Raw genomic sequence first — 20815 nt, forward strand, 5'->3', positions numbered from 1 at the left:
TGAGGTCTAGGCAAACACGTGGAGCCAGCATCGAGAATAGATACGTCCGTCATAACAGACATATCGCTTCATGACGTGGGCCTGTGTGCGACGGCGATCAGTTCCCATGCCCTTCCACCGATCTGCTCGGCGCTCTGCTCTTCCACAGTCCATCCGGCAAAGCATGCCTTGTAGTCATCCCAGTCCGATTTGGGCCCTGCCCATATCACTCTGTCCACGCTGTCCTGGCCATACTGCGCAAGGTATTCGCGTACTAGCCCAACGCGTCGTGGGTATACGAAAAGCCATGTCGTAGCCTCCGCTGCGAGTGGCTCAAGAAAACGCGTGCCGTGAACGACGCGATGGTTCGAAGAGGGCAAGTATCTGTTCGAGCTCGGCTCTACTTCAACACCAATGACATGGTACGCGTAGGGTTTGGTGATGAGATAGCTTTCGAGGAGGCCGAAGCCGCTTCCGACGGATAGAGCAAGCGCGGGAGGCTGAGGAAGGAGCGAGACGAGGTAGGCAATGAGGGTTTCGCTGAGAGCTAAACAGCATGCCGAATAGGCTGTCGGTGAAGTCGTGAGTACTGGCAGTTCCGCGACATCTTCTACTGGGTTTGATGCCTCATTGTCTGACGCGTCCTCATCCGGCTGTATTGGTGGCAAGCGCGCCTCGAGGCCCATGATCAGCACGAGGACGATTGGTCGCTAAGGCAAATACCAATATACACTGCGGGCGTATGGACGCGAAGCTGATGCAATTCGACTCCGTCGTGATTGTGAGTGATGACAGAAAGCTTGGGGTTCTTGACGCGACTAGACACGCATGGGGCTAAGCTTAGGAGCTATGGCCCATGACATATGCACATCACATGCAATGCACGAGGACGCGCCCCGCCCGCCATCACCAAGCATAGCTACAACCACCGACTCTACTGCATCTTGCGTCATTTCTTCCCACTGAAAGCTTTTGAAAGCTACGTGGCGCCACGAGAGCTGTCATGGCCCGCCTCAACCCATTCTCCTTCACGCCTGGGCCAGTCATCTTCTTTACTACCATCGTCTACGTGGGCCTCTTTGCTGCCCTGCTCGTTACCCACCTGACGGTACCGAATTATCCATCCAATCCGCCAACCGGCGTCAACCTCACAGAAGCTTGGGGCGACCTCCAGCACATTACCCGCCGGTTCCACCCGTACAACAGCCACGCGAACGACGATGTACGCAAATATCTGCTTGCGCGCATCAAGGCCATCGCTACTTTAAAAGACCTGGAAAAGGGCCAAGTCGAGCTCTTCGATGACCTGACCGCAAACGCCACATTTTCATCTGGCAGCACATCTATCTATTTTGAAGGCACTAACATAATTGTTGCAATCCGCGGTTCTGATGATGACGAATCCTTCAATGGGACTGAGCGCAGTCCGGACAACGGCGGCGTACTTGTGAACGCCCATTACGACTCAGTGAGCAGCGGGTACGGTGCAACTGACGATGGCGTGGGTGTTGTGACGATACTGCAACTTCTATCCTACTTCACAGAATCCAAGAACTGGCCCAAAAGAACCGTGGTATTGCTGCTTAACAACGGCGAAGAGGATTATCTCAACGGCGCCAAAGCTTTCATGCGGAACCCGATTTCTCAGGTCCCCCATACGTTCGTAAACCTCGAGGGAGCTGGAGCTGGCGGCAGAGCTACCTTGTTCAGGAGCACCGATACCGAAGTCACCCGCTACTACAAAAAGTCTAAATATCCTTTCGGAACAGTCGTAAGCGGAGATGGCTTCAAAAAGGGTTACATTCGAAGCGAAACTGATTACAAAGTCTTCCATGGCGAACTTGGGCTACGCGGCCTGGACATTGCGTTCATGGAGCCCAGGGCCAGATACCACACAGTGGAAGACTCCACACGTGAAACTTCGATGAACTCGCTCTGGCACATGCTTTCAGCAGCTCTGGCCTCAACATCCGGATTGGCTTCCATCACCAGTGACGAATTCAGTGGCTCAGAAAGCCTCGATAACGGTAGAGTCAATGCCGGAACTGGCAGCGACGGCGTGTGGTTTGACCTCTTCGGCAAGGTGTTCGTCGTTTTCAAGCTACACACCCTTTTCGCTTTGTGCGTCACTTTGCTGGTTGTGGCACCTCTTACGTTGATTGGTCTGACCTTTGGTCTCTCCAAAGCTGACAAGAACTACCTATTGGCGCGCAAAGCCTACATCCATTCGTCTGACGATGACAATCCAGTACCTTTATACGGCTGGCGCGGCTTCTTCCGCTTCCCCATCATCTTTGTCACTGCAAGTGCTGTTGTGGTCGCATTGGCTTATCTCATAGTCCGGTTCAATCCCTTCATTGTTTACAGCAGCCCATTCGCCGTCTGGAGGTAAGTCGCTCATGCTGCTACTCTGTTCACTGCTAACAATATCAACAGCATGATGCTCTCAGCCTGGATATTCATCGCTTGGTTCCTTGCGCGAGGGGCCGATGCTATGCGACCATCCGCGCTCCAGCGCATGTACGCTTTGATCTGGCTTTTCATCGGCTCCTTCGTGCTTCTCACGATCATCACGGTCTTCGTGAACGACTACCAGGTTGCCGCTGGTTATTCTGCGATGTTCTACTTCGCAGCTGTGTTCGCAGCAATCCTCCTCTCATACCTCGAACTCTTCCTTGCTCCAACCAAAGCTGCGTATGCCCGTCATTTCGAGCAGGAAGACGAATCCCGGCGCAACTCAGAGTCCGCAAGCAGGCCCCTTACAGGCAGCACCACCGCTGCACGGTCCGATGATCGCCCCGTGGGAGACGATGACGCCACCGAGACCACCTCACTTTTACGCGGCGATCGACGTGGATTCGCAAGATACGGCGGCAACAGGCGAGACTCCATCAGCGAGAGCGGCGAGGATCATGCTCAAGGGCCCCGGCGAATAGATCTCGGCAACGTGTATCCTGGAGAACAAGAGTGGAGCGGCAAATTACCGAGCTGGATCTGGGTCGTTCAACTGCTACTCTTAGCGCCAATCGTGATCATCCTTGTCGGACAGGTCGCTCTACTCCTCACGTCGGCCCTATACCAGACGCCATCCGATGGTAACTCGCCTCTGTTTATTTACCTCGCCTTCGCAGCGCTTACTGTGTTGTTGCTCGCACCCACCGGCCCGTTTATTCACCGCTTCACATATCACATCCCCACCTTTTTATTTCTGATATGCGTCGCAACCGTCATCTACAACCTTGTTGCGTTCCCTTTCAGCAGGGATCATCGCTTAAAGGTGTACTTCGTCCAGCGGGTTAATTGCGAGACTGGTCATAACGTCGTGTCCCTGACCGGCTTGGACGGCTATGTGCAACGCATTGTTGGCGAGTTACCCAGTGCGCAAGGCCAGCAGCTTGATTGCACGACACCCGAGGTTGCGACGCGTAAGGAACTAAAGCAGTGCCAGTGGCAGGGTCTTGACGCTAAAGTCGTCCCAAAGACAGCGCAAGTCGCGCCATTTGACAACAACACGTACATTGCCAGCTGGCTCAATTACTCGATCCATAAGGGCAATCACTCAAACAAGGCGACGATACGCGTTGTTGGGCATAACACCCGAGCATGTCGCGTGCTTTTCGACTCGCCCATCACAGCGTTGAGCGTCGACGGCGCCGTTTCAGATCCTCGCTTCAAACCCGTCGGTGGGGACGGCGCCCGGGAAGTGCGACTGTGGCATCGCGAATTTGGGCAGCCCTGGAACGTTAGCGTGACTTGGAACGCCAAAGAACAATCGAAACTTTCTGGAAGGGTCGTGTGCATGTGGTCGGACGCCAACACAGGCGACATCCCTGCTTTCGACGAGGTGCAGCACTATCTGCCTGTGTGGGCAATTCCCTCCAAGATTAGCGATGGCTTGGTCGAGGGCTTCAAGCAGTTCGAAATCTAGGGCAGCGGGCTTTAGTTGCGGGGATCCCTGCATGTCTCCGTTACTTTTGCTGCGATATCCATCACGCAAGCAGTCGAGCACGGCGTCACAGCTCACATGCAACCCCTCACTTCCATTACTCATTTATGCGAGCTTCCCCTTTATCTCATCAATGCCCCAACTTGTTCACGATCCATTTGTTACTGTTCTTTTTTGGAGTTTGGCGGTATCATGTTCACGGCCATTGCATCTTGTACACCCAACGTATAGCATCTTGACGTCAACTTAATGAACTCTATTATTACGACGCCCAAGGCCACCACCCCTCGCTTCATTCTTTGACTCGCCTAATTCCAACCTCTCGATTCCACGTCTCACCACCGAACCGTTCGACAGCTTGGCTCGTACCAGAATGCTGAGAGCGTTTGACGGAGCCCAAGACACTTCACAACGTTATCCGCTACCTACCGACGCAGGATTTACCCCTGCTTTGACCCGAAGGTTTCTTTTAGCTGCGGGAGAGACTATATCATCATCTATAGAGCCATCGACTTTGTCATCGACGTTGACGACTACTCTTGGTTCGATAGCTACTCCAGCTGTCTGTACCGCCAGTCACCCATCTGAGCTCGCAGCGCCAGGATCCAGATCAGGTATGTAAAGCGGCTCGTCTTCGCATGGACGCCCTGCACACATCGTTGGTTTACTAATCCCGCTACAGGCGACACTCCAGTCGTAGGTGGCGTCTACCGTCTTCTCAGCAGGACGCGCGACACTGAAGTCTTCGGACTTACGTCGGGATTGCACAACCTGATCGACACGCGGCGCAGGGTATTGGACTTTGCTTTTGACTCGCCCCTTTCGACGGTCATCGTCACAGCCTTACCGGGCACTTTTCTCCTAGTTGCGCGCCAACGGCCCGACGCTTGGGCGAACAGACATCAGACGTCAATTGCAAACGCATTGCACCTCGTCGCACTCGCCAGCTGCGCAAACCACAAACTCGAAGCAGGCGATTTATTGATACTTGTTTTCGTCATGGTCGCGTTTGACGTGTTTCAGCGAGTATTAGCGGCGGGCGCTACCGATCGTGATAGCGAATCAGATCTCCAACCCCGCTCGCCCTCGTCATCCGAAACCCCCCGGGCCCAAACGCCTTCTGATCTGACCAATGCGGCTACCGTGCCCATTCCCAAGACATCCGCCGTCGAGGATGAAGATTTCGAGCCCATTGAGCCAATCTCGACCTCTCAATCAGGGGCATCCGACACAAAAACGATCGCCGTTGACCCTAAAGATAGCGAGATCGTGCGACTGCAACGCTCGCTCACTGAATCTAAAACAGCACACAAGGCCCGTGAAGTCCAACTTCGAATCACGAAGGAGGAACTTCAAAATGCACGCGAAGCGCTCAATGATACCTTTGCGGAATACTCTGGCCTCCGTGATCAGCTGAAAGCCATCAAACAAAACTTGGGCCGAGACCATCAGGCGATTGTATACCGGAAAGACATCGAGCTGTTTGCACTTCGAAAGGGCAACGAGCAGAAAGACAAAAGCATACAGGATCGCGATAGCCAGCTTGAAGAGATGACCCGGCAACACAAGACGATAATGGAAGTCAAAGATGCGCAGCTGAAGCTAATGAGGGAGCGGTTGATCTCTATGGAACGACAGTCGAGCCCGCGGTTTTCGGAAGACGGGGACGATGGGCATGCCCTTGAAGTCCGAATGCTACGGATCAAGAAGGGCAGAAGTTCTCCGGAGGTTGAGGAAGACAAGGATGTGATCATTGCAAAGCTGCGAGAACAACTCGCCGCCAGTGCCCAGACCAAGGAGGAGGTTGTCAATCAGCAAGCCGAGCTGCAAAGATCATGGGATGTTGCCAAGAAGATACAAAAGGCCCTCAAGGAAGAGCGAGAAAAGCACACTCAGACTCGAGAGCAGTTGGAGGAGTCCGCCGTTAAGCTGGCGGAACTTGAGCCACAGCCCAGAAGTCGAGCAAACTCTGTGGTCGGACGATTGCCGACGATTGACGAGGATGAGCACGACAAGGAAGAGCTCGAGGCTATGTTCAATACCACCCAACAAGACAACCTTCGCCTATACGCCGAGGTGGCCGCTCTCGAGAAGCGACTGGTCGAGGCTAATGCCCGCTTGTTCACTGCGCTTCAAGAGGCTGAGGCTATCAAGGTGCAGCTCAACCAAGAGATGGAAGTCAACGAGGACATGGAGACCGCCCGCCCAAGCGTAGTGCATCGTGTTCATTTCCAGCGCATGGAGGGTGAGGTGTCCGAGCTACGGCAAGCACTTGCCAGCAAGGACGAAGAGATGGAGTTGCTGAGGAATACTATCGCGGAGAAAGACCACTACGTCAAGGACATCCAAGGTGAACTTGACGCCGCTGCCACCTTCCACACACAGGACCAAGACGAGATTGAACGCTTGCAGCAATCCATCGACGAGCTCAAAGCCACCAAGTATCAGCTCATGCTCGATCACGAGCGCCTCGGCTCCCAGCGCACCCGGCAGCGTGTCATTTCCATGGACCGGCCTGACCGCTTCTCTGCTCGCTCAAGTGGTGCGACACTCATCCACGAACCGAGTCCACCGCTGACGAAGATATCAGACGAGGCACCACCCGTGGAAGCCATACCGATTCCACCTATGCCCGTAGTCCCGGAACGCGAAGGAAGCATCCAAGAGACCCCTCAACGCCATCTCCGCAGCAAGAGCTCGCCGAAGGAAACGCCAAACCGCTGGAGTCTGATGTCGCACGACGTCCCGCCCGCCGAACTGAGAGAGCTCAAGACCAACCGCCGAAGGAGCCTCGGCCTGAAAGTCATGATGCAGAAGATCGTCCGCAAGACCCAAGAGCCCGAGCAGCCATCCGCCGACGCCGCAACACCAGCTCCAGAAGCCCTTCCCAAACGCGAAGAATCCAAACTGCGCCGCGTCCTCGCACCCAAGGACAAGAACATGTCCATCCGTCCTTCCACCGCCGCATCAGCCATTCCATCCAAACCCGTCGGCTCCCAAGCCGCCGATACACCGTTGACATCGCCTCTTCCCACCAACGTGCGTCCTCCGAACCCGCGACGCAACACACCGACTACACCTCGTTACTACGCTGTTACTGCGAATGCGACGGGTCCGGAGGCTGGTGCGGCGCAGAAAGAGGAGGTGAAGGAGAAGGAGAAGGAGAAGGAGAGGCCGAGGTCGGCGATGGGGCCTGAGGCGGCGAAGTCGAAGAGTCGGTTGAGTTGGGGTGCTACGTAAGTTCTTCTACATGGTGCGAGATGACAGTGTGATGGATGTTTGCTAACGGATGAACAGGAATAAGCTGAAGCGACGATCATTGTACTGATGATAACGATGATGCGAAACGGGGAATGGGCAACGCTGAGTATGCATATGTCTGTCATGGCGTTCAAAATTTTTGTTCTTTCGCGATATCCACATATACGAGTTTAATGCTATCCGATGAAACACGCTCGGTAGATGGGGTGGTGGGCTCGGTGTGGTCTTTTTGGCATTTGCAATATGCAATGGGCGTTTTGTTAGATTTGGGGATGCATTCGTTTGCGGCTTCGGTTTGGCTGGGTTTGTTGGTTTCGCAGTATCAAGTAATGAAGATATTTACATTTCATGGTGGTCTTGGTTGCGCCTGCGTGTTGTAGGTACTGAACCCCGCTATGCACGTGAGCAGTGAGATGCAGCGCAATCGCGCCTGATGTCGCTGCCTGCTGTGAACTAACCTGCCTTCAACAGACATTACTGATGCGCATATCTTGCACCTACCCCTCTTTCGATCATACACGGTGCTGCGAAACCACTACAACGACTCGGCTCACGAAGCAGCACACAAATGGGCTCAAGAGCCTAGGAAGCACCTTGGGCTTCAAGATCGCGACTTCCCTGGATCTCAGCGAATTACCAATTGGAATTGTGGATTGCAAACATGCAGCGCGACGACCATCTGCCTTTGAACGAGATATACAGCTCACCAGAGGCTCTTCACGAGGAGGTTGAGAAGATTCTCGATCTGGCACTGTACAAGGTCCCGGAGAAGACGCCAATCAAACTTCGCTTCGTCACACCTGTGTCGGTCGAGAGGTGGCTTGCGGACGATAGCTACAACGACTACCGGCTTACAACACCAGAGGAACATGCAGATGGCATGTATTATGTTACTGTGTCCTACTGCTGGAAGCACACGCAGTCCATGGAAGGTCGGCCACCACTACCGCATTATCATATATCGGACTGGTCGAAAGCAGGCGAACCTATACCTATCGGCTGTCCGACGTTGGTCTTCCATCGCGCAATGCTGTTCGCCAGATCTCGCAAATGTGCGTTTGTTTGGATTGATCAAGAATGCATTGATCAGACCGACCCTACAGATATTCAAGCACATCTGAAGATCATGCATCGGGTATACAAAGAGAGCAAGTGGACGGTGGCGCCACTGTCTCATCCGATAACGGATCGTCGTTCTTTGGAACAGCTGATTACATACCTCTATCACGACTGTAAATACAACAAGGATGTGACGAACAGAGAGTCCTCTGAATGGCCTCCAGTAAGTGAGCGAGTTAAAGCGGCCACAGAACTGCTTACGTCCATTGCACAAGATGCTTGGTTCCGCCGAACATGGGCATTCCAGGAGAAAAGATTTGCCTCGGCGTTATTTCTTCTGGTTCCTATTGAGGTGTCTTCCAAGATATCAGACGACGTGCACCTCCATATGATAGGTGCAGATTTCTGTTTCGATGCAACATACTTCAACGACTTGTGTGGCAGGCACATGGCCGACATGCTCCATGTTTGCAGTCTCAATAAAGATGAGAAATGGACTTTTCTAGGGAGTCATCGATTCTACGAGAATTTTGCCACTTCCCGAGACTACACCTCAAACCGTACCTGGTGGGGCTGTCTTGCCATATTTAGAACCATGCAGGATTGCGATAACCAAATGGTGGCGGACCGCATAGCAATTTTCGGACATATATGTCGATTTCGGAACCGACTCGCCTCGTGCATGCTGGATAGTGGTAATTACGGCCTGAGCGCATGCATCCTCGCTTTGTTGTTGGGAAATATCAACATCACACGCGATGGGCGCTTGGGACTTGTGGAAAAGACATGGGCTGGACTGGAAGAGAGTAGCAAGGTCAAGACGTACGCGCCGAATATCACAGCGTGGATGCTGGTTTTGTTCGACAAACAGTATCATTCACCAGAGATTGCATTCTTGAGATATTGACTGAAGGATCTCATTGAAGTTAGGACTATTTGCCTGTACTGACTATACTATGGCGATTGTTACCCGACTGTATGACGCTTTGTATTGCAACGAGTAGTATGTCAGTCTCAAGCCGGAGCTGCCCGACAGGGTGAAGTGCGCTTCTCTCGGAACATACTGATCTATGGATGAGCAAAGCCCGGAGGTGTTGACGAGCAAGTTACCTCTTCTTTGTAAACCGTTCTCCAATCATATTAACCTAGCACCCAAACTAGAGTAGTTGCAAGGGTCAATCGATGGGCCAACTTGCTTGTTCTCATCGATGGCCAAGATGTGCAGCTTTCATGGATCAGTGGAGAAAGCCATTTCGCTTTGTTCACTTCTCATACACACTCGGCCTCGATCCATAAACCAGAAGTTACAGCGCGCATTCAACGCACATCCAACCCACAACTATGGGGAGACACACAACCCAACAGCCACATGCCCTTCCAACCCGCGCTAGCAACGCCACTGTGCCCCTTGCCCCGCCAGCTCAGCATCGACCCCACTTCGCGTCACTCTGTCATTGGACGCGCGTGCCCTTCGACGCACAACAACACGCGTGATAGACTGCGCATGAAGGACCATCGCATCTGCAGCCTTTCTGTTCGTGATTGGACGAGTTGCGCCCTTCCGTTTATGTGGCTTATTGACGTGTCACCGCCACGGCTCACCGGAGTCTGGGCACTTTGGGGGCCAGGTGAGGCTCTGTGGAAGTATCGAGTTGCGGAGAGGCTGTCACGATGGAGATGGGGATGGGGATGGGTATGGGGACGGCAGGTTAAGGAAAGACTTGTATTTCACTAACTACAACTATTAAGGAGTGATCTAAGTGGGAGTAAAAGACAAAAACAAAAGCCAACAGTAACGAGTGTACAACAGACAGCGACAATGCAGTAAAGACCGATAGGTGTTACTCGAGAAAACATTCGTTTCGTAAGGCCAGAATTAGGGACGTAGACCAACTAGAGGTTCAAAGGGTTGCGACCTCCGTGACCCCTCTTGGCATGATCGCGAAGCTTGTCTGCGCGAGAGAACGTCCTGGGACAATCGACCATGGGGCATCTGTACCTGGCAGGCTCGTGAATCATCATGTGGCGACGATACTCTCCGCCGCGGCCGAAAGTTGCTGAACATCCATGTGGACAGCGGATGCGGTCTGCTGCAGCAGGAGCAGGAGCAGCAGCTGGAGCAGGGACCGGGACTGGCGGGGCTGAGACCATTGCTGGATAGGGCGCTGGGTTCAGCTGAGCGCCAGGTGTGATGGAACTGCTTGACTGATCGAATTCCTGGACGCTGTTGGGGTCCCAGAGAGATGCCATCGGGGCCGTCGAGAAGGCGGGCTGCGTATCAACTGCAGCGTATTGAAAGTTGAACGCGTCGCCGCCGAATCCAGCGTCATTGTTGAAATTTCCAGGTTGGTATACATCGAAAGCGCCAGCGGTACGAGCATCAGTGTGCCAAGGGTACTGAGCAGGGTACTGAGGACCAGCATCATGATCTGGCTGCGCAAGTGGAAGATTACCGTTGGTCCGTGCAACTACCTGGGACAGGAGGGCGTTGTGGTGATCCACGATTGGCTGATAGAAGGGCACGGCGCTTTGGAGCTCGATGCAGCATTGAAATGTCCTTGGGGAGGCATACCTGCATGATGTTAAAAAAAAAAGTGACCTACTCATGTCCCTGGTGGTTTTCATTGTGGCCTGCCACAAACGCTGGGGAGTCGTTGCAGTCTGGTTCAGGGTCCGGTCCAGAAAACTGCTGCGACATCGTGGAAATGCGGTTGCCGACCGTCTCGAGAGTGTAGCTTTCGTAAAGAATATGAGGGGTTTTGGTACGATATCGGCAGATGAGTACAGGATGTCGAGGTGGCACGGTATGAGTTGATGTTCGGGGATGTGCTTTCGATGAGGTCGCGAGGTCGGGGGGAGCGGTAGATTAAAAGGACACATGAGACTGGCTGCGAAACCAATGACATGCGCCCTACGCGCCCTCTGAGAGAGCCTAATGCGCCTGAGCTGCTAACCTCATCTGGAATGTCAGACACGAAAGTGCCTGCGCGCCCAGAGCCTCAAACCTACCTAGGTAGATGCAAATATAAATCATTAGCCTAGTACAGGCAGGCATGCTACGAACATCAACATGACCTTCGATAAATTTGTGTGTTCTGCTTGTTCCAAGAAAATGGATACGCTGGGGAAATTGAAGTTAGTCAGTGTGCATTGGTCTACTCAGCCGCTGCTAATGCACAGCAGTAAGCATCAGAGAACACACACCAAGCCTTTCATCTGCGAAACTTGTGACAAAGGCTTCGCACTCCGTGTAGATCTCAGCCGTCACATCAGATCTCAACACCGCACGGGTAATGAACAGTATCGTTGCCATGTGGAGCGCTGTTCATTCACATCCAATCGCAAAGATAACCTCAAAAGGCATCAAAGAAACAGACATAGTTCCACGCTCCTAAGCAGCCACATCGAGATGAGCAACGATTCGCAGTCTTCGCAGCAGCGGTCCGAAGTCCTCAATACTACACCGCTGTATAGTGCGTCAAACTTCACGCAAGTAGCCACTTTGGGCGACTTGAACCGGCTGAGAGTCTTCCTGGATGCAGGCCTGACAATTGATACGAAGGCCGATGAAGGATCCACTGTCCTGCATTGCGCTGCAAGAGCCGGCCAGATAGAGGTAGTCAAGTATCTGCTTGACGCTGGAGCAAGAGTGGATGTGAGGAATGACAGCAATCGATTGCCAATTCACGAGGCGATTTTAAGTGATAGCACAGAGACGTTCAAGTTGTTGCTGGGGTCTCTGACGCAAAAAGAGCTTCGTGTTTCTGAACTGCAACTGAGGCGCTACTTTGTCCAATCGGGTCATGTTGGCATCGTTGATGCATACCTCACCCGTTTGGGAAGCGATTTTACAGACCAATCATCCCCGAAGAAACTCGAATTTGCGATATATACAGGGCATGAGGCACTCACGGCGAAGTTGGTTGATGACCCTAGCACTGACTGCAATCATCGGCAAGGAAATGGTTTTGCCCCAATACACTTAGCAGCGTCCTTGGGGCGGGAAAGTGTCATGCAAGTCTTTCTCACTTCCAGCCGCGTCGACAAAACCTTGAAAACCTCCCGCGGCAGGCAAGCACTGCATCTGGCTGCCATGAAAGGGCAGAAGGCCATTGTAGAGCAGCTTTTTCATCATCCAAGTGTTGATGTTAATTGCCGAGACAATTACGAAGCGACGCCTCTGCACTATGCATCATCCAATGGCCATACAAGGGTGGTAGAGCAGTTGATTCACCACTCAACTGTGATCGCCAATTGCCAAGACAGGAAAGCGGCAACACCTATACATTGGGCATCATCAAAAGGACACACAATGGTCGTAGAACAGTTGTTACGCCATCCAAGTGTTGATGTCAACTGCCCAGACAAATCCGAGGCAACACCTCTGCACCATGCTGTCTCTAATGGGCACTTGGAAACAGCTTCCTTTCTTCTCAAATGCTCGGAGTCAATGGAAGACGGTCATTGCATATCATCTGATGTCTCACCAATAAGTCTCACGTTCACCAAAGAAGATTTGCTTCACAGGCTTCTCAAACGTCCAGACTTTGGAGGTCCGAACAAAATCCTACCCGGAACGCAAAAGACTATTCTTCATGTCGCTGCTGAAAAGGGTGACTGCGAAGTAATTGCATTTCTGCTAGCTTACCCACACATAGACGTGAACAACAGCGAGGGATATTTTGGAAGTCCTCTGATGGTAGCAGCTCAAAACAGCAAACTGGAAGCAGTGCAGCTACTTCTACAGCATAAAGACATCGATGTAAACCAAAAGGCAGAATTTAGATGGAGGAAAACAGCGCTGCAATGCGCAAAATGGGCGAAGCACCACGAGATCGTCAACCTCCTCCTCTCCCACGGCGCCATGGACTACCGCGCCGGAGCATCAACAACCGTACCAACAACCGCACACATCGACAACCCGCCAAACACCACTTTGCAACCCGACCACGAAACTCACTTCGATCCGTTCGACGATAATATGGAAGACGCACCAACCGAAGCTTGGGAAGAATTTCTTGACATGGGGGAAGGAATGGAGGAATGAGGACTGCTTTAATCAGGCGTTGTGTCATTTCGGATAGTATGATCACGGTTTTCACTAGTAACATGTCAGAAGAACGTCCTTTTCCTTCAAAAACATGTCTCGGTAGTCTTTGGTAGTAGATTAGTAAAGTTTTGTCACCTTAGAAATTACTTCTCATCTAACACAGTCTACTGCCGTTAACTCTCAGCTTGAGATCACAGACAATACCAACGTCACACGCAATGCGACTTTGAACTGTAAATCTTGGGCTCTGAATCACACTCCTCGGTGCTCGCTAAACGCTATTACACTGTCATTAAGCATCAACGTAGATCCTATCGAGAAGCTACCCACTCCTCTTATACCCACTCCTACTCCTCAACACCTCGCCATACTTCGCCAGCACAAACGGTATACACGCACCCAAAATACTCAAACACCCCAGCAACGTACACGCCCACTGCGGCCCTAATCTCCGAAACATCTGGACTGCGAAAAGAGGAAACGTTCCACCAAGCACGTATCGCAATATAGCGTTCGAAGCCATAGCACTGGCACTATACAGCGGCCCATAGGTATCAGTAATATACATCATGCACGCCATGAAGATAAGCATATTCCCCATCCCGAAGAAGGCTTCGGCGATGGTCGGTACAATCCAATGGACGCGGTAAGCGGCCGACCAGCCGAAGAGGAAGAGGCCAATAGTGAGAATAGGTCCACCTGCGAATGCGAGGGGTAAGCGCTTCTCGGGTGCTAGTCGTGATGTTGCGAAAGCCGGTGCTGGTGTCTTCTCTGCAATCGCTTTACGTACGCGAGGCAGGTAGTAAAGTTTGCTGAATGAGACGATGCAGATGGTAGCGACGATGACGCCGACGCCCAGACCCAGGAACGTGTAGCCTGTCGAGATGCTGTCGAAGCCGTATTTTGTTGCGAAGACGTACGGGAAGGCGGCGAAGAAGGCGTATAGCAAGCCGAAATTGAAAGCAGAGTATGTGTTGAACGTGGCCACGATCGGCTCGGTGAGAAGCATGTGCATCGGCCGCGTGAGTGTCTTGGTCGCATATGTACTGACAATCTTCGGCAACGACATGCCTTCGGTCGGCGACCGCGGCAGAGGAAGATTCCGCTTCTTCGCGCGCTGACGCAGGAGGACGGGCTTATACGACTCTTTATAAAACGGTGCAGGCGCAATGACAAGCACGATGGTGAAGAAGAGTATCAACCAAGACGTCCAGCGCCAACCACGTGTCTGTGTCACCGCAGCACCTAGAATAGGTCCTAAAGCTGGGCCCATGAACGGCGTTGCGACATACAGCGACATGGGTCCAGACCGCTTCTCTGGCGGCCAAATATCGCTCAATGTGCCTGATCCCATGCTCAGACTTGGAGCAGCGAAGAAACCAGCCCAGAACCTCAGTACTACTAGGCTTGCCATACTTTGCGCGAACCCCGTGCCGAGGATGAAGAGCGCGAAGATGGGCAGGCTGATGAAGATGAGGGGTCGTCGTCCGAATGTTTCGCTCAGAGGAGCTGCGAAAGGGCCACCGAAGGCTAGGCCAAGAGCGTATATGGAGTATGCGAAGGTTGCGATGAGTTGGGTGGAGTGGAGGTCTGATGCTGATTGTTCGATGGCGGGTGTGAAGACGGATGATGCGAAGGTTCCTACAAATGCGATGCCTGATATGGTGTACGTTTGATACCACTTTCGCGCTGCACTCCAGTTATGAGGGTTCAGAGGATCGTCTGGACCGTCCCAGTCGAGTGCTGAAGGACGATCTTGCGATGAGGCATGAGGAGCGCTTGGTGTTGCTTCTTGACCTGCATTCGGTGGATGGCCTTTCTCAGGGTCGATGCCTGGATTCCCATCTGCTATCGTTGACGGCTGGCGACTTTTGTCATGGTCCTTTTCGATGTTGACGGGACTCGGTGGTCTTGTCGATGCCGCTGTAGTATTCGACCAAGAAACGGGTCGTGAAGCATTCGGAAGAGCCATGCCGTGTGCTTTTCACCAGACTGTAACTTGAGAAGCAACAGCTGGCAAAATTTCGACAGAACTTTCGCAGGACATGACAGAGGCGCTCGCGCCACGATCTTAGTATGACCCACCCTGATGAGATTCCGATAAGCAGATGTTCTGAACAGACGGCATGATCGCCGCTTGTGTGTTAGTTTGGCGTTGATCAGATATGGACAAAGAGTTCTACGATCAGGATTGGTAGGTACCGAAACTGTACATGGCCGATCCTGGCTCAGATCTTTCCAAGAATCGGCATGGTGAGCTTGTTCGAGATCAAGATGCGGCTGAAATTGTGGATTGGGTGAAGCTAAAGTTCGGGACTGTGCCGGGCGCTACACTGGCGAGTCGAGCATGATGACGTCCTTTCTTCGATCTCAACAATTTGTAGTTACTCATAATGATCACAAGAATACCAGGTAACTTCTTGATGCGCGTAGAGAAATGCGCTCACGTAGTCGAGAGTTGTTATCCTTTTCGGTCGCCGAAGAGCACGCGGCGAGGCAGATCTCGTTGTTTCCAGACAGCTGGGAACGCGATGACGAAGGACATGTACATGGCCGGGATCCTAGCTCTTGTCGCGCTCTGATGAAATCTGCAGCATAGTTTCGAACAGCGTGTCGCGAATCAGCAGCGCATGTCGCAGCGGTCTGAGCTGGAAGCCCTGACTCCTCGCCGAAGTGATCCTGCCTGAGCCCCGTAGACGCCTTCACACCCAACCCACCTAGAATCGCGGACTATCGCAACAAGAAGAAAAGTTACGCCGGGGGTGGGGAGCGATGGATAGGGAGGGAATAAAGACTCGCAACCGTTGGCAAAAGACATCGCTGGAGCCTGAGGCCGTCCTTCCCGGTTGATCCTGCAGTACTGCGCCCGCTAATCGCAGGTCCGACCCAGCCAATCGCGCCTAAACACCAACACTACTAACACTCCCCCACGCGTCCGTAGAGGCTCATCTACCACGACGCTCACGATGGATGAAGGTAAGATTGCGAAAACTTTGACTGAGCCACCGCGTCGCTTGCGTAATCGCAAACTTGCGCAAGCAGCACGAGAACGGCGCGATGAAGTATAACTACGCGCTGTTTCGTGTCGGGATAGAAGTCATCACCACTCAGCGATAGCAACGACTCAACTTCAATCTACCTTTGCGCATTCGTGACTTGCGCGACAAGACCTCTTTATAAGAACTCCCTATTCACCATGTCCTCAGTTCTATCGCTCGAAATCGCGCGCGCTCTCTTCCCATCACTCACCAAGGACGCGTCGCCTAAAACATTGTTAACCGAATCCATCCCTTCACACACCAAGGCCAACGCGAAGTCTCAGATCAAGATCCAAGTTTCCGAAGACGTCAAGTTCCCGATTACGGCAAAATCCCCGCGATCGTTGCCATGCCTCCCTACGACAGCGATGCAAACCTCAGCAGCCACTCCAAACTTCCCCAGTGAAAGTATCTGGCATGCTGCACCGCTACCCCATGTCGGTCTAGCCAGTTTCCAGCGACGACGAAGAGGATGATCGGAGTTTGAGCAAGTTGAAAGGAGAAGATCGAGAGCATACCAGCGGAGGTCTCTTCATCATGAGGTCAAGGCATTCAACTCAGAGCGCCACGCCTGGAGCGATCAGCCTTGACTGCACCGGGACGGATCAATGGCAGATAGCCACGTGCAAAGGGCCAAGAACCAAGAGATGGAGAAGCAGAGTCTTCCAAGCCAAATCGCCATGCGCGCAACAGGCTTGCTCACGGTGTCAATTACGGGATGTTGTTGAGAGCCTGAGTGGGCATATCAAGTTATGCTACCTTGAATGCAAAAAGGAAAGTCCAGTCGCGAAAAGCAGAGTTTAGATGAATATGTTGCACTATTAACGCCAAACAAATGCTATTGCCTCGCGCCTGAAAAGGCAAGAAAAAAAGAAACCACAAGATAGTGGTCAAACACACACTAAATAGACTTTAAAATCATACACTACCACCATCTAACCACCACCACCTCTCCACTCTCTCACATCCCCCTAAGCCCCCATCCACACACATCTTCCTTACTGCACATCAAGCACATTCTTCAACTGCACAATCAACTTCCACTCATCCTGACTAACATCGCTCCTAAAGTACTCCTTGAGCGTATCGATACTCTTTCTGCTAATAGCAGAGTAGAGGATATCGTCTTCTTCCAAGTGGCGACCGTACATGGGCTGGTTTGAGCCTTCGATTTTGACGGCGACGGAGGGCTGGCCTCGCTTGCAGATTTGCATGGGTTTGTGGTCGCGCTCGATGGACGTACTTTCGAACGGGTTAGTAAGGTGGTAAGGTGATGTGGGGAGGGAGGGGAAAGGTATGGGACAACTTACACTCTTCCTAGGTGGACGAGTTCTTTGGCTCCGGTGGTGGCGTTCTTCTTGACGGCGCAGATGGGCGTTGTCATTCGGAGTGCGCCTTCAGTGACATCTACACCAATGATGATGGGGTCCTTCTTGTTGAAGACAGCGACAGGCTTGAGTACGCAGGGGAAGACTGCCAACATCTTTGAATCCTCCTTCCGCTGCTCCTCGAGCTGCTTCATGTGCGCTGTGAACTTGTCGAACAAGTGGTAGATGATGTCGGCTTCGAAGATCTTGACACCGATTTCCTCTGCGTATGCCTTGGCGTCCTTGTCGACTTTAACGTCGAAACACAGCATGACGGCGTATTCCTTGGCCTTTTCTAACATGATACCTGCACGAAGGACGTCCTTTCTGAAGACAGGTCCGATAGAGATGGTGGCGACGGGAATCTTCGATACACGTAGGAACTCAAGGAGAGCTTCGAGTGAACCAAGGGTAGACGCTTGTACGGAGACACCGCGACCAGTCTTGGAAACCTTGCTGAGCAAATGGGCTAGATCACCCATGACCTCGTCCATGAGATCTTCCTCGTCGTCATTCGGACCGACGACAAGCAGACGCGAACCTGCGATGGCTTGATCAAGTCCATCGGCGGCGATCTTGATACCCATAGCAGCCTTTACTTCCTTGTTGTGCACGTATTGCGACTTGACACGCAACTCTTTCATCTCAGCCGGTGTCAACAGCGCTCGAATGTTCGTCACTATAGGCTCTGGGTTTCCGCATAGCACTATCCGGTCACCTTCGTGGAGGACACCGTTGGACAAGATGACATCGATAGTGGTACCGAGACCTTCGATGACCTTGACTTCAAGCACAGTACACTCAACCTCAGAAAGGTACATGAGGTTGTTGGTCAGACGCTCTTGCGTGAGTCTGACGATAAGCTTGATCATGTCTGGAATACCTTCTCCGGTATGCGCGGATGTTGGGCACACGGAGACGAACTTGGACATGCTCTTGTTTCGGTTGAAGATCTCCGAGTTGAAACCTTGTTCTTGGAGCTGGGTGCGAACAAAGGTCCATCGCTCCTCAAACTCGGACTGAACGGAGGCCTTTTGGAGGCTCAAACTGTCTTCGAAACCGTTGTTATCGATCTTCTTCCAGCCGAACAGACGATCGATCTTGTTGAGAGCGACGATGAAAGGTGTGCGCCTGTCTCGGAGTAGCTTCATCGATTCGATGGTTTGAGGTTCAAGACCGTGCATGATATCAATGACGAGGATAGCAATGTTGCAAAGCGAGGAACCACGAGACCGGAGGTTGGTGAAAGACTCGTGACCGGGTGTATCGATGACTAGGAGACCGGGGACATTGAAGACGAATTCGTTGTCCTTGTTAACGACAGCAACCTTCTTCTGAAGTGCCTCGACGGGGAAGTAGGTGGCACCAATTTGTTGTGTGATACCTCCAGCCTCGCCTTCTTGCACGTTGGTCTGACGGATCTTGTCGAGCAGCTTCGTTTTACCAGTATCGACGTGACCAAGAATACAGCAAATGGGAGATCGCAGGTTGTCCTTTGACCGCGCGGCAAGAGCCTCCTCGTGTGCCTGCTTCCGTCTTTCGGCGGCGGCAGCTTTACGAGCGGCTTCGGCACGCTGGGTAGCAGTGCCTTCCTCGTCTTCGGATGAATCGTCTTCGCTGTCGTCTTCGGAATCAGAGTCTGAGCTGGTATCCTTGGACTTGGAGGCTTGGTCTGCTGTAGACTTCTCCGCTGCCGCCTTCTCTTCCTTGGCCTTCTTCTCGCTTGCTTTGCGCTCTTCTTCCTCGTCGGTATCAACATCCCAGCTGTCTTTGACTCCCTCCAACTCGTCAGCTTGGGCTTCCCAGTCGTCGGCAGAGTCACCGTCCTCGCCCTTCTTCGCTTCGGCGTCAAGTTTAGCCTTCTCTGCGGCCTCAGCTGCAGCGGCGGCTTGCTCTTCGGCCAGCTTGAGTTCCTCGAGCTTCTTGGCGGCCTCCTCAGCTTCGCGAGCCTCCTTCTCCTGTTGGGTCTCGGCTTGCTTCTTCTTCTTTTTCTTGCGGTCATCGTACACTGGCTTCTTCTTCTTGTCAGCCTCGTCGGCAAGTCCAGCAACCTTTGTGCCACCTTGCTCAAGCAGCTGCTGCAGACGGAGTTCGTTCTTTGCCTTGGCCTCTTTCTGAGCCTTTGTCATGTACTTGCCCTCTTTCTTCAGCTGCTCGATCTTTTCCTTCTCTCGCTGCTTCTTCAGAGCCTTAGCCTCCTCCTTCTTCTTCTGTTCCTCGGCCTCCTGTGCCTCAAGCGCCTCCAGCCTAGCTCTCTCTTCGGCTTCTGCGCGCGCAATCTCTTCCTCCCTCCTCTTGCGCTCTTCCTGTTGTTTTTGAAGGGCAGCTAGCGCAGGGTTGAGCTTCTTCTTCTTGCCGCCAGCAGCGGGGGTAGTGTCTGCGGTAGCGGCTGAGGGTGCAGCAGCGGCTTCTGGCTTGGCGTCGGCAGCCTTCGCGGGTTCGGCTTTGGCAGGACCAGTGGCCTTCTTCTTCGCAGCCTAGCATGCGGTCAGTACACACTCATGCAATGAACATGACAGATGCTGCGAACATACCAATTCCTTCTTTCGCTGCTTCTCCTTCTCCTTCTTTTCTTTCTCCTTCTCTGCCTTGGTCTTTACACGAGGAGCATCGTCCGTCTTCTCCTCGACAGGCTCCTCTGCTTTCGCAGCAGCGCCACCCTTGCCCTTCTTCTTGCCGTAGTTTCCAGCAAAGACATCGTCGTCATCGTCGTCGAAGGTTCCTTCTTGGGGTGCCTTGGCGTCGAAGTCGCCATTCGCGCCGTCAACAGGCGGGTCTTCGCCTTCAACTTCGGTGTTGGCGCCCTTCTTGTTCTTCTTCTTGCCGCGCTTCGCAAGCGCCGCCATCAGGCCGCCGCCAGCAGCATCGTCTTCGGCGGCAGCATCCTCAGGCGCGGCATCAGCTGCAGCGGCATCCTGGGGCGCGACAGACTCGCCGAGCTCGGCTTCCCAGTCGTCGTCCTGCGCCTTCTTGTTGTTCTTCTTCTTGGGCGGCATTGTGTGTGCGGTGGATTACTTGGGGTGTGGGGTGCACTCGACGGGTGGCACTTGTGGTTGTGGGAATGCACCGTAGAAATCGCAAGTGCTCAAGCAGGCAGGCGCGCCACACAGTGCAG

At 52.9% G+C, this 20815-nt stretch overlaps 5 protein-coding genes across 5 annotated transcripts; 2 read left to right on the top strand and 3 right to left on the bottom strand.

The window, feature by feature from the left end:
• Positions 1–68: 68 nt before the first annotated feature.
• On the bottom strand, positions 69–665 carry J4E84_008428 (uncharacterized protein; the record flags this gene model as incomplete). The annotated part of the gene is made up of 1 exon (XM_049391001.1): positions 69–665. One exon carries the CDS (start codon positions 663–665, stop codon positions 69–71), a length of 597 nt encoding a protein of 198 aa, XP_049241343.1.
• A 317-nt stretch (positions 666–982) lies between these two features.
• J4E84_008429 (uncharacterized protein) lies at positions 983–3907 on the top strand (the record flags this gene model as incomplete). The annotated part of the gene is made up of 2 exons (XM_049391002.1): positions 983–2367; positions 2416–3907. 2 exons carry the CDS (start codon positions 983–985, stop codon positions 3905–3907), a joined length of 2877 nt encoding a protein of 958 aa, XP_049241344.1.
• A 1017-nt stretch (positions 3908–4924) lies between these two features.
• J4E84_008430 (uncharacterized protein) lies at positions 4925–7253 on the top strand (the record flags this gene model as incomplete). The annotated part of the gene is made up of 2 exons (XM_049391003.1): positions 4925–7161; positions 7223–7253. 2 exons carry the CDS (start codon positions 4925–4927, stop codon positions 7251–7253), a joined length of 2268 nt encoding a protein of 755 aa, XP_049241345.1.
• Positions 7254–13617: 6364 nt separating this feature from the next.
• Positions 13618–15267, bottom strand: J4E84_008431 (uncharacterized protein; the record flags this gene model as incomplete). The annotated part of the gene is made up of 1 exon (XM_049391004.1): positions 13618–15267. One exon carries the CDS (start codon positions 15265–15267, stop codon positions 13618–13620), a length of 1650 nt encoding a protein of 549 aa, XP_049241346.1.
• Positions 15268–17331: 2064 nt separating this feature from the next.
• Positions 17332–20696, bottom strand: J4E84_008432 (uncharacterized protein; the record flags this gene model as incomplete). The annotated part of the gene is made up of 3 exons (XM_049391005.1): positions 17332–17575; positions 17644–20177; positions 20235–20696. The coding sequence occupies 3 exons, from the start codon at positions 20694–20696 to the stop codon at positions 17332–17334; spliced, it is 3240 nt and encodes a 1079-aa protein (XP_049241347.1).
• Between the last annotated feature and the right edge of the window lie 119 nt (positions 20697–20815).

Source organism: Alternaria hordeiaustralica (genome assembly GCF_023758085.1).
Source record: "Alternaria hordeiaustralica strain BMP 2776 chromosome Unknown scaffold_21, whole genome shotgun sequence".
NCBI lineage: Eukaryota > Fungi > Ascomycota > Dothideomycetes > Pleosporales > Pleosporaceae > Alternaria > Alternaria hordeiaustralica.